This window comes from Petromyzon marinus, chromosome 18, assembly GCF_048934315.1.
Source record: "Petromyzon marinus isolate PM22_M1 ecotype Great Lakes invasive population chromosome 18, UKy_Petmar_22M1.pri1.0, whole genome shotgun sequence".
Classification (NCBI taxonomy): domain Eukaryota; kingdom Metazoa; phylum Chordata; class Hyperoartia; order Petromyzontiformes; family Petromyzontidae; genus Petromyzon; species Petromyzon marinus.
Window position 1 is genome coordinate 14,494,908 of NC_133684.1, and position 20,047 is coordinate 14,514,954.

The window sequence follows — 20,047 nt, forward strand, 5'->3', positions numbered from 1 at the left end:
TCTCCTCTACCATCCTGCACAAGCTGGTTTTCATTCAGCAAGGAATTGACCAAGGACTGTCAATGACTTGGTATTCATTTCGATTTAAAGCTTTCGTGATTGCAAGTATTCATCTTCTTTGGTTCTTTCGGTAAAGTCACGTAGAATGAGAAAAAAAATAACACAATAAAATTCTCACGATGTTTCGGCCACAATGCAAGCGGCCGTCTTCAGGTGAAAGGAACAGACCTGTCGGGACGACAGAGTTTCAATGAACGATGTTAGGATTCGTAGCGACTTTTAAGCTGGTTGGGAGAAGTGAGGCACCTTGACAAAGGGGTTTACATATCAAATAGCTGAGGGATTAGCTTGTGACTGGTCACAGAAATGGCTATGTTAAAGTCAAAACCTACACATCCACAGAGGCAACAAGTAATTTAGCATTGAAATAGCTAAGGGATTAGCTTGTGCAAATTGCTGAGGGATTAGCTTGTGACTGGTCGCAGAAATGGCTATGTTAAAGTCAAAACCTACACATCCACAGAGACAACTAGTAATTTAGCATTGAAACAGCTAAGGGAGGATTAGCTTGTGACTGGTCACAGAAATAGATGTTAAAGTGAAGGCCTACACATCCACAGAGCTTCAATGAACGCTGTTAAGATTCGTAGCGACTTTAAGCTGGTTGGGAGAAGTGAGGCACCTTGACAAAGGGGGTTTACATATCAAATAGCTGAGGGATTAGCTTGTGACTGGTCATGGAAATGGCTATGTTAAAGTCAAAACCTACACATCCACAGAGGCAACTAGTAATTTAGCATTGAAATAGCTAAGGGAGGATTAGCTTTTGACTGGTCACAGAAATAAATGTTAAAGTAAAGGCCTACACATCCATAGAGCTTCAATGAACACTGTTAAGATTCGTAGCGACTTTAAGCTGGTTGGGAGAAGTGAGGCCCTTGACAAAAGGGGGTTTGCATATCAAATAGCTGAGGGATTAGCTTGTGACTGGTCACGGAAATGGCTATGTTAAAGTCAAAACCTACACATCCACAGAGACAACTAGTAATTTAGCATTGAAATAGCTAAGGGAGGATTAGCTTGTGACTGGTCACAGAAATAGATGTTAAAGTGAAGGCCTACACATCCACAGAGCTTCAATGAACGCTGTTAAGATTCGTAGCGACTTTAAGCTGGTTGGGAGAAGTGAGGCACCTTGACAAAGGGGGTTTACATATCAAATAGCTGAGGGATTAGCTTGTGACTGGTCACGGAAATGGCTATGTTAAAGTCAAAACCTACACATCCACAGAGGCAACTAGTAATTTAGCAATGAAATAGCTAAGGGATTAGCTTGTGACTGGTCACAGAAAGATGTTAAAGTCAAAGCCTACACATCCACAGAGGCACCTCGTACATGGACGCCAAAGGGGGGCTGCAACAACTCAACTGTCATACAGTAAACCAATGTGAAAAACCTTATTCTAAATTACATCAATATAATAAATGTACTCAATATATTCTTCAATAAGCTGAGCTATTAACATTAACTGGATATACACTACACTATATAATGAATACCATATAGTAAACCAATAAAAACTAAAATATAAACAACCTCAATGTTATATCACAATGTTATATGGTGAAAAAACGGGTGGATTCTTACCTTCCACTTCAGCACCACGGACAGCTACAAGCCCCGTTCAGACGGACGAGTCCATCCATGGTCGGAGCGGAGGAGGAAGGAGGGGAGAAACAGCTGCGAGGCGCTGTTATACTCCATGTTATAAACCATACCATTAACCGTGGTGTGAGAGGTATTAAGAGTCAGTGCCAGCGAAAGAGCTGCGGTCCACCTCTGCGGTACTAAATTCCACTCACCTAGTATCGACAATCAAAGGCATTTCCCTGTCCCCAGACGACCTGCTTGTCAGTTTTGATGTAGTTTCCTTATTCACCAAAGTTCCGGTACCTGACACCATCGCTATCATTGAAGACCTGGTTCATCAAGGACTGCACACTGATGTACCCCCCCCCTGGTGAGACATTGCTTAACCAACACATACTTCACCTGGAATGGAACTTTCTACAAACAAACTGAGGGCACCCCAATGGGCTCCCCCCTATCTCCGGTTGTAGCCAACGTATTCATGGAAAAATTTGAAACTGACGCCATCCAGACTGCCACTCTACGCCCGACCTTATGGAAGAGGTATGTGGATGACACTTTTGTCATCTGGCCACATGGCCAGCCTGCTCTAGACCAATTCTGCGACCACATCAATTCCATACACCCAGCCATCAGATTTACCATGGAGGTCGAAAAAGATGGCAAACTACCCTTTTTGGATGTCTTAATTAAAAGGAGACCTGATGGTTCAATGAGCCACTCTGTCTACAGGAAAGCTACCCATACAGATGCTTACTTGAAACCGGATTCCCACCACCATCCATCCCAGAATAATTCCCTCATCAAGACTCTATACCATAGAGCCCAATGCATTTCCGACCAGGAACACATTACCAGTGAACTCAAGCACGTACACCAGGCTCTCAGAGCTAATGGTTACTCCGACTACACAATCCGCAAAGCCATCACTCCAGTCAGGAGGAAGGATCCTCTTGTGGAGCCACTCAAAACCATCACCTTACCCTACATTGCAGGGGTCACAAAAGAGATCTCCAAAATCCTGAATAAACACAAGATCCAGGTCCGATTCAACACAGTACATAAAATCCGTGATCTGGTTCCATCTGTAAAAGATGCTGTTCCAGACATACAGTACCCGGGCGTTTATAAACTAAAGTGCCTCTGTGGTAGTAGCTACATTGGAGAAACCAAACGACACATCTCGGACCGCATCCGCGAACATAAAGCAGACTTGAAACACGGCAGAACGAACTCCTCTGCCGTGGCAGATCACTGTTATAATTCAGTGGGCTCACATGACATTGACTTCTCCAAGACAGAGGTTCTTTGCAAACCAACCGGCTACTATGAGAGATTCGTTCATGAGGCCATCCACATATACAAACACAGAGACAATTTCAACCGAGAAAATGGATTCTGGCTTAGTAACTATTGGAAAGACGTTTTAAACCATTTCGGTTCTTAATTAATTGTATTTTCCGAGGAACTTCAGACTGCAGCTCTTTCGCTGGCACTGACTCTTAATACCTCTCACACCACGGTTAAATGGTATGGTTTATAACATGGAGTATAACAGCACCTCGCAGCTGTTTCTCCCCTCCTTCCTCCTCCGCTCCGACCATGGATGGACTCGTCCGTCTGAGCGGGGCTCGTAGCTGTCCGTGGTGCTGAAGTGGAAGGTAAGAATCCACCTGTTTTTTCACCATATAACATTGTGATAAAACATTGAGGTTGTTTATATTTTAGTTTATTGGTTTACTATATTGTATTCATTATATAGTGTAGTGTATACCCAGTTAATGTTAATATCTCAGCTTATTGAAGAATATATTGAGTACATTATTATATTGATGTAATTTAGAATTAGGTTTTTCACATCGGTTTACTGTATGACAGTTGAGTTGTTGCAGCCCCCCTTTGGCGTCCATGTACGAGGTGCCTCTGTGGATGTGTAGGCTTTGACTTTAACATCTATTTCTGTGACCAGTCACAAGCTAATCCCTTAGCTATTTCAATGCTAAACTACTAGTTGCCTCTGTGGATGTGTAGGTTTTGACTTTAACATAGCCATTTCCGCGACCAGTCACAAGCTAATCCCTCAGCTATTTTATATGCAAACCCCCTTTTGTCAAGGGCCTCACTTCTCCCAACCAGCTTAAAGTCGCTACGAATCTGAACAGCGTTCATTGAAGCTCTGTGGATGTGTAGGCCTTTACTTTAACATCTATTTCTGTGACCAGTCACAAGCTAATCCCTTAGCTATTTCAATGCTAAACTACTAGTTGCCTCTGTGGATGTGTAGGTTTTGACTTTAACATAGCCATTTCTGCGACCAGTCACAAGCTAATCCCTCAGCAATTTGCACAAGCTATTCCCTTAGCTATTTCAATGCTAAATTACTAGTTGCCTCTGTGGATGTGTAGGTTTTGACTTTAACATAACCATTTCTGTGACCAGTCACAAGCTAATCCCTCAGCTATTTGATATATAAACCCCTTTGTCAAGGTGCCTCACTTCTCCCAACCAGCTTAAAAGTTGCTACGAATCCTAACATCGTTCATTGAAGCTTTGTCGTCCCGACAGGTCTGTTTCTTTCACCTGAAGACGGCCGCTTGCGTTGTGGCCGAAACGTCGTGATAATTTTATTGTGTTATTGTTTTCTCATTCTACGTGACTTTACCGAAAGAACCAAAGAAGACTTGGTATTCATGTCAAGAAAAAGTGCACGGGTGGGAGAAGCAGCATACTAGGTGGACTGCACTCTGAACCCGGAGACGTGAGTGAGCTTCCAGGTCACGGCTAAGATCAGTGGCAAAACAAGATCTGAAAAGGTCCTGTGCCTCCACTTCACCAACCCACACTGAACGAGGGGAAGAAGCAACCAAATAACCCCCACAACAGACATATCACACGGAGGTCCTTAACAGCTGCAAAATGTCAAGGGCTGTGAAGCATCGGTAGTATTATGACTCAAGGCATCGCTAACGTCACCATTATACTCACAACATCACTTGAATCGAAGAAGTCGTCTTCAGTGATTGAGGCATTTTGCCGAGCTCCACTCACACTGACATCGTCAGTATTGGCCCCACATTGACTCCGAGCTGAGCTTTCACTCTGCATGAACGTCTCCAGTAACGTGAGGAGATGAGCACCCTTAGCTGCTGAGCTGGATAAGGTCGTGGAAGCTTCAGAAACACTCGGGCCTAAGTGAAGGCAACACAAAGAGTGCGCAAGTTACGGTCCTGTTTCTCATTCTTCTCTCTCACTCCTCTCTGTCGTTTCTGGAGTGGGAGAGGGGGCACGCTTGGAATTACACCGAGAGACGGACAGAGGAACGCATGCTAAGAAGAGCGGGCTGAGGCAGGACATGTCCTTGGCAGGGAAGATGGCCGGTCATCGAGACTGGCAAAGGAGTGGCAAAACAAAGTGTAGGAAACAAGCCCGATATAGGTCAATGCCATTTAAAATGATTCGTTAATACATTAATTGAAAATGAACACTTTTTTGTCGGTGTACGTATTGTTTATTTCGTTATTATGTCCGATGACCCGCAGGGGAGGCAGACCCTCCTACTGCCCCTCCCTCACATTTCCCAGTCGCCCCTCCACTCCTCGCCACAGCATCACCTCACACACCCACCCCAGTGGCGAGATATTAACTCTCTCAGGAGGTACACAGGTCGTGGGTTCGATCCTGACCGTGACACTTGTATAACTTAAGTTTCCATGTTCTCCCTGTGGTCGCGTCCATTTTCTCCAGGTCCTCTAGTTTTTCCCTCCACATTTAGAATCAACATGTGTTTAGTGTATTCGGCTGCTAGAAATATCCACGTGATAAGCCACTTACCGTTGAGCTATCATTTGTGGCCAAGTCGCTTCTGAAAAAAAGCCTTACCTTATAAAATTATTACATTTTTGTTTAGTTTATAAAATGGAATTTTATGGGAAAAAATGTTTCCATTTACAATTTTTCCCTTTACATTCAGGTTTTCAGGAACACAACCCAAACGTATATTGAGGTATGCCCACATCTGTCAACTTACACTGAGAGATGGGGGGGAGTACAGAAGTGTACCTGCACACTAGGAGCAGCAACTAATCTGCACGTGGAGCAACAACCAAACTAGGAACACGTTTTCACCATTAGAGCAATGCAGAGTTATTACAATCGCGCTACCAAAGGTGCACCACGCTACACTGATGTAACACTGCATCTGTGTGGAACGCTTGCACCCAAAGGCTCGTGCAATCGTATTCGGGACATTTTCAGTCAACCTCTGCTAGTTTAGAGGGAGAGTTGATGGTGATTATGAAGCAGTTGGTATTCTTAGGCTTCAAGTCTTCCGTAGATGGAAGTGTGCAGGTAACATCAAGACGACCGCACCGCTATAAATTACAGACTTCCAAGTTAATACTCCAGCAACAAGAGGCGAATATGAAGAAGCAAACCACATGTATGAAACATTTTGCCAACCAGCTCTGGAATATTGTACACACCACAGAACCACCACGTGGAGTCACCTCACCAGGCAAGTGTCCCCAGAATTATACAGCCAGGAAGATGCACAAGACAAAGCCACCGCACTATTAACTATTTAACTGAGCTACGTAGCTCTTTTTCAGAAGTGACCTGGCTACAAATGATAGCTCAATGAAGTGGTTTATCACATGGAAATGTATAGCAGCCAAATACTCTAAACCAGTGGTTCTTATCCTGGGTGCACGTACCACCAGGGGGTGTGAGATACCCTTTCTGGGGGTGCGAGACATGCCAGATTTTTTTAGAAGGTAATCATCGAAACACAAATTAAGCACGGCCACATAAGCCCAACTACTTTCTTTCATCAAACCTATATATGTATTAACATTATCTTTAAAAAAATTCGATTCAGAACCAAAGGGGTGCAAGGTTGCAGTAAAGGTTAAGAACCGCTGCTCTAAACGCATGTTTCTAAATGTGGAGGGAAAAACTGGAGGACCAGGAAAAAAATCCACACGACCACGGGGAGAACATGCAAACTCCAAATAAACAGCAGGTGTCAGGGTCGGAATCAAACCCACGACCTCCTGCATACCAAGCGAGGTCGTATGATCTCGCAACCATGGCGCACGTTCTGCGACACCATCGCACGTCTCTGTCTCTTCCTCCCAGTGATCCCGAGCGCTACCGGTGTCGTCGTGTCACAAGACAGACTCAATTTGCATCTCTTGCAGAGAAGTGCATCACCCCATCAGAGAACAGCCCAAAGCAGCAGATCTTATATAACTACTTCTGAGATGCCTGCAATTGAGCTCTGGTCCATATGTAGTGACTGACTCAGAGACACTAAGAGTAGGAGGAACTCTGGTTTATTAACACGGCCTGACAGTAACACTTAGTAACTACAGTTCCCAGTTAGGACAGCTGGTAGACTACCTGACTGGCGACGCCGAGATGGTGAAGACGGAGATGACGGTTTAAACTCCAGCAGCACGACGGGATCCCACTCCATACGACAGCCCCGAGGGTCCCCTCCCAGGGCCCCTCTTATACTGTCAGCGTGGCCTGGCTCCGCCCCGAGCCACGCCCCCTTCTGGAACCTTCCAGCGGGTTCTCGATGTGACCCTTCCATAACCTTTCCCCTAGATCAATCTCCGGTCTATCACGTGGCCTGCTGTCAGTCAGGGCTGCTGTGAACTACAGATCCCCTTCCCTGCCAGCAGCCAGCGCTATGCTGCGATGTGACTGTTTCTATGTCACTACACATACAACAGGGGGCAGCAATGTCACACCCGCCCTGCTGCAGAGCAGCGCCACATCTATCACCATGGAAAAAAGGTGATCCGATCCCCAACCCCCAGGAACAGGATTGCAGATTTTCTGAGCATTTCTGTGAGGTCTTGCGGGAGGGGAAATCCCTCAGCCTGGAAAACATCTTTGGGAAAAGTGGGGATGACCCTGCTGAGGCTACGGTGCCTACAATATTGGAAGTTTCGATTTAAAGCTTTCGTGACTGCAATGATTCATCTTCTTTGGTTCTTTCGGTAAAGTCACGTAGAATGAGAATAAAATAATACATTGATAAAATAAAATAACACAATAATATTCTCACAATAATATTTTCATTCTACGTGACTTTACCGAAAGAACCAAAGAAGATGAATATTGGAAGTATTCACCTCCTGTGAGTGGCTGGTTGAGGTTGCATCTTTTGAGGAAGTACAGAAGGTGATCCAGAGTCTGAAACCAGGAAAAGCACCGGGCAGAGATGATCTCCCAATCGAAAAGCTGAGGGAGGATGGCATTTGTGCGTAGACTTCCCTACATGACATCATAATAACAGTCTGGACCTCAGTCTGGAGACGGGTTCCGCAGGATTGGAAGGATGCCCTGGTGGTCCCTCTCTTTAAGAAGGGGGACCACACAGACTGTAACAACTACCGGGGCATCTCCCTCCTCAGTGTGTCGGGAAAGGTCCTGGCAAGGATCATTCAACATCACCTTGCCAGGCATGCTGAAGAGAAGCTTGCGGAGCCCCAATGTGATTTCAGGAAAGGGCGGTCCTGCACAGATGCCAAATTTTATGTCCGTCTGCTACAGCAGAGGTGTAAGGAATTCCAACAGGACCTACATCTTTGCTTTATTGACCAGGTCAAGTCCTATGATACCATCAGTAGGCCTGGGCTCTGGGTTGTTCTTCGTGCTTTCGGAGTCCCCGACTCTCTGCTCACAATCATTAAGGACCTTCATGATGGTGAGCAAGCCAATGGTAAAATTACTTGGCCGGGAGTCGGAGCCATTACCTTTTGACCACGTAGTTCGTGAAGTCTTCGATGGCTGTACCGGAGGAATTTCCATCTGGTACAGATACAATGGGAGGCTAATCGATGCCCGGGTGCGGTCAAACGATGGCTCCCTATTGGTCAACCATTTTATGTATGCCGATGATGGTGACTGCTGCTCACTCAGAGGAGGAGTTGGGGGTGCTGCTGCTGAATCTGGAGCATGCCACTAAGAGGTGGGGCCTTACCATCAGCCCCACCAAAACTAAGCACCTGCCTGGGTATTTTGTACTGTCAGACACTCCGCCCCCACAATCCCCGATTGGTGATGGGGCAGTTGTGGAGAGAATAGAGAGTTTTCCATACCTGGGCAGTGTGCTCATGACTGGCTCCGGTTTGACAGCAGAGGTCTCACTTCGAATCAGCCGAGCAGCATTATCTTTTCATCGGCCGCGTAACGTTGTGTGGAAGCTATCTGGTCTGTCTCTCAACACTAAGCTTCGGGTCTTCTCGTCCATGGTCATGTCCTCCCTTCTCTATGCTTGCGAAACGTGGACCCCCCTAATGGAACATCATCGCCGGTGAAAAACATTTAGGCTGGCCTGCCTACGATCCATCCTGGGTTTAACCAGGCAGAATTGTGTGAGAAGCTCACAAATATTTGAAAGATCTGGACAAAGTTTCATCGGTGAGCTCCTCCGGCAGGCAAGGCTGCAGTGGCTGGGTCATGTAGCCCGCATGCCCAGCCACCGCATGCCTAAATAGCTTTTGTTCGGACGAATAGAGGGCGCGGCACGGGCTAGAGAAGAGATGGAGTGATGTGGTACAGGAGGACGTGGAGCTGAAGGAACTTGCCTATGACTGGTACCAGTGGTGTCAACATCGGCCTCTATGGAGGAGGCTTGTGAAGGATGTTACTGGGCAGTTGAAGGCAGTCGCCCTACCGCAACAACAGAGGGCAGAGGAGTGATGCTCACAACAACGAGCGAAACGCTGGGTGGCTAAAACACAGCAAATTGATACAGTAGAGGGCACAGGCGGTGCATCAGCCAGTCATCTTAGTCAGTCGAATGATGGCACCTGGGTCTGCCCCGTGACCTCCGGCCAGCAGGCGTTCGACACTTAACGTGGCCTTAACGTGCACATAGCCTGGCACAAGCGCCGTGGTGATGTCACTGCCACTTAGTGGCGAATGGCGGTTATTTTTGTTATTTCCACAGAGCATAACGATCGCCGCACGAGTCAAACCGATATATGGATGCATTACATCTGGAACTAGACTACGTCTCAATTGCTATTATTTTCGCACGGCTATTTATTTAACCCATTACGCTTTTTTAATTATGACAGAGGCAGAGAAAAAAATCACTAAGACGTGAGAATCACCCATAATAAGAGTTTTTTTTGGGTTAGAGCACGTAAATATAAATGTTGTTAAACCCACCAGGTTTGTCACGTTAACAAAACATGCAAATTCGCTATTAGTACAGCACACCGGTGTCTTGGAGAGTAAACCAACAAAATTTACAATTCGAGTACGACGTTTCACCGGTAATTACAACCAGCATCATCAGGCGACAGCCAGAGTTGTGGAGAAATCCTCCTCCTGTTTCGGTCTTAAATAGAGAATCGCGCTCGATTCCCGAGAGCAGAACCGTTACCGGGCGAATGGATGCACGCTCCGCAGCTGCCACAGGCGGTGCAGCTGTTGGCACTGATGGCGTCGCAGTCTCCGCAAAGCCACGCGCACGGCCGCGGAGCCCTCTGCAACCTACGGTGTGGGACAAAAGCGTTAAGTCAGAGCGCCGTGTCAATCCACTACTGAATGAAGGCCTGCCCACGCCATCAACATACGCACCATTTGCAATCATATGGTGTTTAAATGCAACGGCGTCTCAAGTTGCTGGACAGAAACAGTGTTAATGGTTACATCGCAGAGAGGCAGCGAGTCAGGCACAAGGTCAATAGCACGAGAGCAATACCCCGGTTTATGTCGGGGATACATTCCTGAAAGGTACGATGACATATCGAAACGACGTCAATCAAAGCAATTTACAGGGCAGATGGAGGCGAAAGTCAAGGTGATGGATACGAAAGAGGAAGGATGATGCTGTCAGCAACGTGTGGGTTGAGGCGACGCAAATCAGGTAGTTGTTTAAAAAAAGTGACAAAGTATTTGCGAAACGATGTAAAAAGGGGGAGACTTAAATCAGGGTATTGGAGTTGGGTAGAGAGACAAAACATTCACCAAACGGAGCCAAGTGCATGTGCAGTGCTGAGCGAGGCCTGCGAGCCGTACCGTGAGACGTGGCGATGCACAGCTCTGCTGCACTCATAGGCATCCATGGCCATCCTGCACAAAGCACCAACACAAGCAATGCTCCTTACACTGCCAAGTGGCATCACAGTCAAGTGTCAATTTCATGTAGATTCACAAAATCAAATCATCCCTTGTTCATACACTGTGGGATCATGCATGGCATCCTCATGCCGGCCACAGGATTTCTAGACCATACTTCACCACGTTGGTCAGTGCAGGTAGCTGAATGGGGAGGTTGAGCCGCGTCAGGCATTACTCACCATTGATATTAGCCGTGGCCAGGATATGAAACTCAAGTGGCTGGGTTCGGACCACCGTAAGATCACCACTGCACCACCACTCCACCCCAGATAAGTTACAGCAATACCCCGTTTTACGTCTCCCCCTTTTACGTAATTTCGCAAATACGCTGTCACTTTATTAACACCGCGACCTGATTAGTGTCGCCTCAACCCCACACTTACGTCGCTGACATGGTCCGTCCTTTCTCCATACCTCTCAACCCATACGGTTTACCCATGTAATGATGACTTTGACACACTTGTCTTGAGATGGTTTCTTCATTTAAGGAGCCATGTGCTCACACTTGGGACAGGCGGAGACCCCACTGCAACAGCCGAGTCTCGAGCGCATCTCCCTTATATAGTCCCGAGGCCACGCCTCCAATACCGAACCTTCTCACTGGTTCTAGACTGCTCGCTCTACCAGCAGACTCTACCGTCCTCTTCCGTCACCTGGCCACTCCTATTCTGAATCATTCCCGTAGCCACCAGTCCATTTGTACTGCAGACCAACTTCACTGTCATTACCTCCCATGGCCATTAGTCCACTCACACCGTAAGTTGACTCTACTGTTATTATACCCGTAATTTTATACAGGGAAATTTAGTTTTCAGGTCCATACGGCATACAGCAGTTTCAAAACGGTCAAAAAAATGTCTATTTGTTTGTGTTTCTCCTTTGTGATGGAACTTTGTAGCATGAACGTTGAGTTTCGATTTAAAGCTTTCGTGACTGCAAGGATTCATCTTCTTTGGTTCTTTCGGTAAAGTCACGTAGAATGAGAATAAAATAATAAATTGATAAAATAACACAATAAAATTCTCACGACGTTTCGGCACAACACAAGCGGCCTTCATCAGGTGAAGGGACGAGACTGTCTGGAGGACAGCGCTGGAGTGAAAAAGCCACGCTCAGATCGCGACCTTTAAGCTGTGTGAGAAGAAACAAAGCGCCTTGACAAAGGAATTAGCATAGAATTTAGCATTGAAATAGCTGAGTGATTAGCTTGTGACTGGTCACAGAAATGGCTATGTTAAAGTTAAAGCATACACATCCACAGAGGCACCCCTTGACAAAGGAATTAGCATAGAATTTAGCATTGAAATAGCTGAGTGATTACCTTGTGACTGGTCACAAGCTAATTGAGGGTTGCAGTGATTTCAGATCTTGCTACGTCTGCAGAGATGTGACTCAAGCCCTTGAGTGCAATGTCGACATGGGCAATGATATCATTAACCGGTATGTGTCTCGGTGTGACAGCAAAGTTTAGACCTTTAGCTAAAACGGATTTCAGACCATCAGAAATGGAACTGTTACTGCGATTAATTACGACTTTGTTGACGTCTATGTTTTCGGTGTGTGGATCCGATTTTTTGTTGGAGAGGTGATTGAATTTGGAAATCAAATTGTCCCTACATTTGGTCGACATAGTGGCAGCCGAAGAGGTAGTCATATTGTCTACATGTTCCCAATCCGATGTAGACATTGTTGCTGTCAATGTTAAGTGTGATTTGTAGAGTGTCTTGTCTAACTGATCGAGTTCGGTGCGTGCAAGTCTGATTTTTTCCGAGATAAGAGCGAAGCTAGTTCTAGCTAGAATTCGTTTTGCATTGAGAGAAGTTGCAGCAGCAGAGGTTAGTGTCCCCAGACGACCTGCTTTTCAGTTTTGATGTGGTGTCCTTGTTCACCAAAGTCCCGGTACCTGACACCATCGCTATCATTGAAGACCTGGTTCATCAAGGACTGCATACTGATGTACCCCCCCTGGTGAGACATTGCTTAACCAACACATACTTCACCTGGAATGGAACTTTCTACAAACAAACTGAGGGCACCCCAATGGGCTCCCCCTATCTCCGGTTGTAGCCAACGTATTCATGGAAAAATTTGAAACTGACGCCATCCAGACTGCCACTCTACGCCCGACCTTATGGAAGAGGTACGTGGATGACACCTTTGTCATCTGGCCACATGGCCAGCCTGCTCTAGACCAATTCCGCGACCACATCAATTCCATACACCCAGCCATCAGATTTACCATGGAGGTCGAAAAAGATGGCAAACTACCCTTTTGGATGTCTTAATTAAAAGGAGACATGATGGTTCAATGAGCCACTCTGTTTACAGGAAAGCTACCCATACAGATGCTTACTTGAAACCGGATTCCCACCACCATCCATACCAGAACTCCCTCATCAAGACTCTATACCATAGAGCCCAATGCATTTCCGACCAGGAACACATTACCAGTGAACTCAAGCACGTACACCAGGCTCTCAGGGCTAATGGTTACGCCGACTACACAATCCGCAAAGCCATCACTCCAGTCATGAAGAACGAGCCTCTTGTGGAGCCACTCAATACCATCACCTTACCCTACATTGCAGGGGTCACTAAAAAGATCTCCAAAATCCTGAATAAACACAAGATCCAGGTCCGATTCAACACAGTACATAAAATCCATGATCTAGTTCCATCTGTAAAAGATGCTGTTCCAGACATACAGTACCCGGGCGTTTACAAACTAAAGTGCCTCTGTGGTAGTAGCTACATTGGAGAAACCAAACGACATATCTCGGACCGCATCCGCGAACATGAAGCAGACTTGAAACACGGTAGAACGAACTCCTCTGCCGTGGCAGATCACTGTTATAATTCAGTGGGCTCACATGACTTTGACTTCTCCAAGACGGAGGTTCTTTGCAAACCAACCGGCTACCATGAGAGATTCGTTCATGAGGCCATTCACATATACAAGCACAGAGACAATTTCAACCGAGAAGATGGATTTTGGCTTAGTAACCATTGGAAAGATGTTTTAAACCATTTCCGTTCTTAATTAATTGTATTTTACGATGACCTTCAGACCGCAGCTCTTTCGCTGGCATTGACTCTTAATACCTCTCACACCACGGTTAATGGTATGGTTTACAACATGGAGTATAACAGCGCCTCGCAGCTGTCTCTCTCCCCCTCCTGTTCCGACCATGGATGAACTCGTCCGTCTGAACGGGGCCCGTAGCTATCCGTGTTGCTAAAGTTGAGGGTAAGAATCCACCCATTTTTTTCGCCATATAGCATTGTGATATATAACGACTTATTGTTGGTAGCTTAACTGATTGGAGAATATATAGAGTTTATTGATAACATTGAGGTAATTTATATTTTGTTTTTTTATTGGTTCACTATGTAGTATTCATTATATATTGTAGTGTATACCCAGTTACTGTGAATAGCTAAGATGTGTAGGCTTCGACTTCAACATAGCCATTTCTGACCAGTCACAAGCTAATCACTCAGTTATTTCAATGCTAAATTCTGCTAGTTATTTCAATGCTAAATTCTCCTGTTTGATTTGTACTAGGTGCCTCTGTGAATGTGTATGCTCTGACTTTAACATAGCTATTTCTGTGACCAGTCACAAGCTAATCACTCAGCTATTTCAATGCTAAATTCTATGCTAATTCCTTTGTCACGGGGTGCCTCTGTGGATGTGTATGCTTTAACTTTAACATAGCCATTTCTGTGACCAGTCACAAGCTAATCACTCAGCTATTTCAATGCTAAATTCTCCTGTTTGATTTGTACTAGGTGCCTCTGTGAATGTGTATGCTCTGACTTTAACATAGCTATTTCTGTGACCAGTCACAAGCTAATCACTCAGCTATTTCAATGCTAAATTCTATGCTAATTCCTTTGTCACGGGGTGCCTCTGTGGATGTGTATGCTTTAACTTTAACATAGCCATTTCTGTGACCAGTCACAAGCTATTCACTCAGCTATTTCAATGCTCACACAGCTTAAAGGTCGCGATCTGAGCGTGGCTTTTTCACTCCAGCGCTGTCCTCCAGACAGTCTCGTCCCTTCACCTGATGAAGGCCGCTTGTGTTGTGGCCGAAACGTCGTGAGAATTTTATTGTGTTATTTTATCAATTTATTATTTTATTCTCATTCTACGTGACTTTACCGAAAGAACCAAAGAAGATGAACGTTGAGATTTATAAGGCTCTGATAATGGGTTAACAGGTATGTTTCTCGTATGCGTCACCTCGACCTTCATCTCCACCTACCCTGCAAATCGCTTTGATGTCATTTCGATATTCGTCATAGCACCTTTCAAGAACGCATCCCCGATGTAAACCGGGGTATTACTACTGTTTAAAGGCAGACCAGAGGAACGTTTATTTAGTTATCATTACGATAATGGAGCAAGTTTGAGTTTGTTACTCTGTTTTGTCTGTCCGGAATATAAAACAATTAAAAGCCCATTCTTTGAGCACGTAACATTTGTGAAAGATTATTCAATTATACTCTTTGCTTCTTTTGGTAAAGTCACGTCGATTCAATTAAGTATTGATTTAATGTATTTTTGGGAAAATACATGTCAGGAAAAATGTTGATTTAACATTTGGGAAAGATTATATCCAGTTTGCAAACCGGTTTACAAGACCGGATCAAATGTGACACACATTAATTTATGACACAGAAACTTCATTTACGATCCATCTTTCAACGTGACTGAACACATTTTAACAGTGATGTTTCTATTGTGCAACTTTGTAGAAAGTTGGCGAGTTTTTGTTTTCAAAAGGTCAACTCATTTAAGCACAGTAAGGAAGAAGGCAAGGTGGAAACATTAAAAATGCGTAGTAACATCTGGGTTATCACTGTATGGTGCCGGCCCGGGAGGGTCGTTGCGTGCGATGTTCCTACGTCGCGGACAGCACTGCTGTGTAATGCCGGCTTTACTATAGCATGGCGTGCGATGCACCGTCATCGTGTACACCCCGTAGATGGGTGTAGTACCAGCCCGAGCGGGGCTTGGTGAACACTGAGATAGCGCGGGCACCGCGCATAGTGTGTAGCGCGGGCTCCCACAAGGGAGAGCAGGAGAGTGTCAGCCCAGGGACAGGGTTGCCCCGGGCCGTGGCACTCTGGTTGACCCCGTAGACACGTTATCCAGAGTGTCCACAGAGAGGGCCCCAGGTGGGGGGGCTAGAGGGTGATCACGTGTCCGGGGAGAGCTCTCGAGAGGGATCGAGAGGGAGCTAGAACGCTCAAGAAGGCGGGCGGGGCCTTGGCAGAGCCAGCCCCGACCCAGGAGGATATAAGGTGGGTCCCTGAGAGGGACCGGGATCGCTGCATTCTACAAGCTGGAAGCTCCACGTTCTACAAGCTGGAAGCTCTACGTCCTACAAGCTGGAAGCTCTACGTCCTACAAGGCATCAACACGTGGCCAGGGCCCGAGTGAGGGTCCGACCCTTCGTAGCTGTAACTCCTCCATATAGTGTAGTTAGCTGGGTGGTCACCACCCTAGGCTGTATCTGGTAAAGGGGCAGTTACCCCTTTGCGTATTAAGGGTTGATATAATAAATGTGTTGCCTCTAAAGAATAACGTCTGCGACTCAGTTGGACTCGCTACAAATGAATGTCAATTTCAGTAAAAAAATAAATGTCATGTTCAGCACTGCACTCGGGGGACATACGCACCTCATGGCGGGACCCCGGGGTCCCAAATAAATGCAAGTCAAAATCACGATTAATTAATTACTTATTTTTTTGCGACTCCGTCTCACACAAACACCGCGACCCACCTGGCGCGGATCATTCTGTTGTCATCTCATCCAAGCGCAGTGAGGACGAATGCGCAGAAGAGCTGAACAAGTGAATGCACTCCATGCTCGGGTATGGGCAGGATCATAAGTCTTATGCAAAGCTCCTCAAACTGCCTACACGACTTAAGCCCTTTATTTGTCATAAGAGTATGCATAATACAGTCAAACTGCTCTCTTATCTTCATTACTATTTGTGACCTACCAATGTCTGCAGCCAAGATCAATCGATGACAATCCTATTATCTGCAGATATACATCTGTGCAGATAGTTTTTTTTGCGGTTAAGCCATAGTCCCCACATACCGCTCGTATCAATGCAGATAAGAGGAGCGGCGACCCACTACCCTGTAGAGTAACATTGGTATAAACGCTTGTTACAATATGAACAGCGCATTGAAAACGCGTACTATTTTATGTACTGTTTGTAAAATGTGTTCACAAATCCACACTGAGTAACACAATGATTGACAGAGAGGTGTCAATTATTTTTTCGCTAGTGTATTTAAATATAGGTACTGCAGGTAAGTAGTTTTCAGTTTTAAAGGCATAGTTTAACAAGACAACACTTGCCACCATCATTATGAGACCTCCTTTGCCAGAAACAAGATATAGGAATAGGTTTTACCCTTTTAACTGCCACAAAAACTGACACCTTTATTCAAGGCATCATGTTTGCAATAACCAGAACACAAGCAGTCAAAATGCAAACAAAAAAGACAACTCTGATAATAATATGCACTGTCCTTGAATTTGATTGGTCCACACCCGAGACAGCTTTTCTTAGAGCCTAGTCTCCATTGGTGTTGGACCAGAAGACGCCTTTTGAAGAGTCTACAAAAGCTCAGATACAGTGGACAATGAATTCATGAACCATTTCAACCCTTATGGATTTCCACCTCACTTGCTCAAACTGAAGGTTGGCCTCCTGCACTATGCTCCTTCGGGATTTCGATGCAAGCAATGGCCACTGCAATGGCCACTGCAATGGGATATGCTACATCATCTGAACAAGGAAGAATCACATGACCATCGAAGGCGCGGTTTTGCAAGTGGACTCTATAGAAGAGTCTCGAATATGGAAGTGACAGGAGTCGTGTATACAAGTTAATGACTGCTCCACACGCAGACTGTGCGGCAGTGCTGTTAGCCGCTATGAACGCGCAGGCGGGTGGCCAGCACCACGCCCGGCCGCCTTTGTCTCCCTAGTGGCCATGTTTACTATACACCGCAGCAGGTACTCACTTGAGGCAGTCGACAGTTCAACATACATACGTACATACACACACTGCACACACGAATCACTCACCCACACGCTCTCCATGTGTCACACGCACGCACCTCTTGCACATTCCACGTCACTTCACTCACATATCATAGCAGGTACACACACCACTTACAATCACTTAATACCCGTTACACACCCCGCCTAACAGCCACCATTCGCACTTGAGTGGCGGTGACGTCACTGCAGAACTTGTGCCAGGCTAGGTGCACGTTGCGGCCACGTGAAGAGTGGAAGGCTCACTGGCGGGTCGCGGGAAACCCGCCAGTGAGGTGACTGGCGCAACAGCAACCCCTGTTCGCTACTAAGTGGCGGTGACGTTACCACAGCGCATGTACCGGGCTATGTGGAAAAGACAAGATCCCCTGTGTAGCTTTAACAGGCTAGTAGCACCTATCAAGGCCTGCACGGCACACGAGGAGGTGGGTGTCCAACACCACGCCCGGCCGCCTTTGTCTCCCTAGTGGCGATGTTTACACACCGCAGCAGGTACTCATTTGAGGCCGAGTCGACCTCGGGGAGGCCCAGGACCGGCTCAGATAATCGTCACTGGTTGTGGCCGTGAGCAGAAATCGAACTCGGTTCAACGGGTTCGTAACGCGCAAGCCGTTAAACTACCCTTCCCCACTGAGGAAAAGACACAAACACACACACCCACGTTACAAACCCTTGCATTTATGTTAGATTAATCCTTATATTAACTTTAAACATTACATCTCAGCGAATTAAATTAACTTACAATCTTTATTCCGTTGATGTCGCCGTTCCTGCGACGAGGCCCGTGAGAGGAGGCGTCGCCTCGAGGTTAAGGCCTCAGGTCTTTCATTGTTAACACAACAGATGCACTCCCTGACAATCAGCCACGGATTACTTAACCATGCTCTCTGGCATACAATCACACCCTGACAAGTACACGCCACACACGCCACGCACACACCATGCACACTCCACGCGTGACTAAACCACGCGCACACGCAAATATAAATCCAACTCGCTCTTCCGGCGGCAATATCGCGTGCGCGGTCACGTGGCTCGCGCCGCGGGGCGTGGCCTCCAGCACTGTGTCACTCAGTATCACTCAGTGTCATTGTCACACAGATTTGTCAAAAATTATTTTTATGGATTAACAGGGCCCAAAGTAGATTTACTTTTGCATCAAGTGATCTTAGATTGCATTTTAAGTTTATGTCACAATGGTGGGTCCTGTATGGTACATCAAGTGCAAACGAAGAGCAGAATCCACTGCAGGATCAAGGACTGTAAGCTATGTAGCTCTTTTTCAGAAGCGACCTGGCCACATATGATAGCTCAACGATGTGGCTTACCATGTGGAAATGTATAAAAGCCACATACTCTAAACGCATGTTTCTAAATGTTGAGGGAAAACCTGGAAAACCCGGAGAAAAATCAATGCAACCACTCATACAAATATACAGACGTCAGGGTCGCGATCGAACCCACGACCACCTGTATACCAGGCGAGATAGTTAACATATCCCCATCGTGGCGACGTCAGCATAGTACTTGTGCCATGCTAGGTGCACTTTGAGGCCACGTGAAGTGTCGAAGGCCCACTGGCAGGTCACGGAAAAGACCAGGTGACATGGGTTGACTGACTTGAGAGACTGGCAGATGAACCACCTGTGCTCCTCACTGTGCCAATTTTCTGCGCTTTAGTCACACGGCACTCTGCTGCACATTGCTGTGAGCGTTGCTCCTCTGCTCTCTCGTAAGTGTCTGGAGGGCGACTGCCTCCAGCTCCCCAGTAGGGTCCTTCACAAGCCTCCTCCACAGAGACCGATCTTGTCATCGGCAAGTCCAGTCAGCTCCACATCTTTCTGGACCAAAATCGTCCATCTCTTCTCTATCCCGTGTCGTGCCCGTCTAGCCCCCTCTATCCGGTCAAACAGAAGCTGCTTGGGCATGCGGGTCGGATTTCACAAATGGGAATGTGTCCAGATCTTCACAACACAGATCTCCCGTATAGTCTCTAACAGACTGTCGGGGAAATTGCTATTAGCGAGCACCTATGAAGATCGCATGGCACACCAGGGAGTTGGGTGGCCAGCACCACGCCCGGCCGCCTTTGTCTCCACAGTGGGGATGTTTTTTACACAACGCACCAGGTACTCATTTGAGGCCGAGTCGACC

The 20,047-nt window shown here is 46.3% G+C and overlaps 1 protein-coding gene across 4 annotated transcripts in view; it reads right to left on the minus strand.

The window, feature by feature from the left end:
* LOC116943468 (uncharacterized) overlaps positions 1-18,934 on the minus strand; it is a 30,170-nt gene extending 11,236 nt beyond the window's left edge. For 2 of the 4 annotated variants that reach the window (XR_012942201.1, XR_012942202.1), the window contains exons 1-4: positions 18,636-18,934; positions 10,697-10,750; positions 10,059-10,168; positions 4,637-4,839 (exon numbers count right to left, since the gene is read on the minus strand). Coding sequence is in view for 2 of the 4 variants with exons in the window: in XM_032956258.2 (XP_032812149.1) it covers positions 4,637-4,839; positions 10,059-10,168; positions 10,697-10,749 (366 nt within the window). In the remaining 2 variants the exon portion in view is untranslated. The remainder of the gene's footprint in view (positions 1-4,636; positions 4,840-10,058; positions 10,169-10,696; positions 10,751-18,635) is intronic. The other 2 variants (XM_032956258.2, XM_076067899.1) reach the window with 1 other exon arrangement.
* Positions 18,935-20,047: the final 1,113 nt, after the last annotated feature.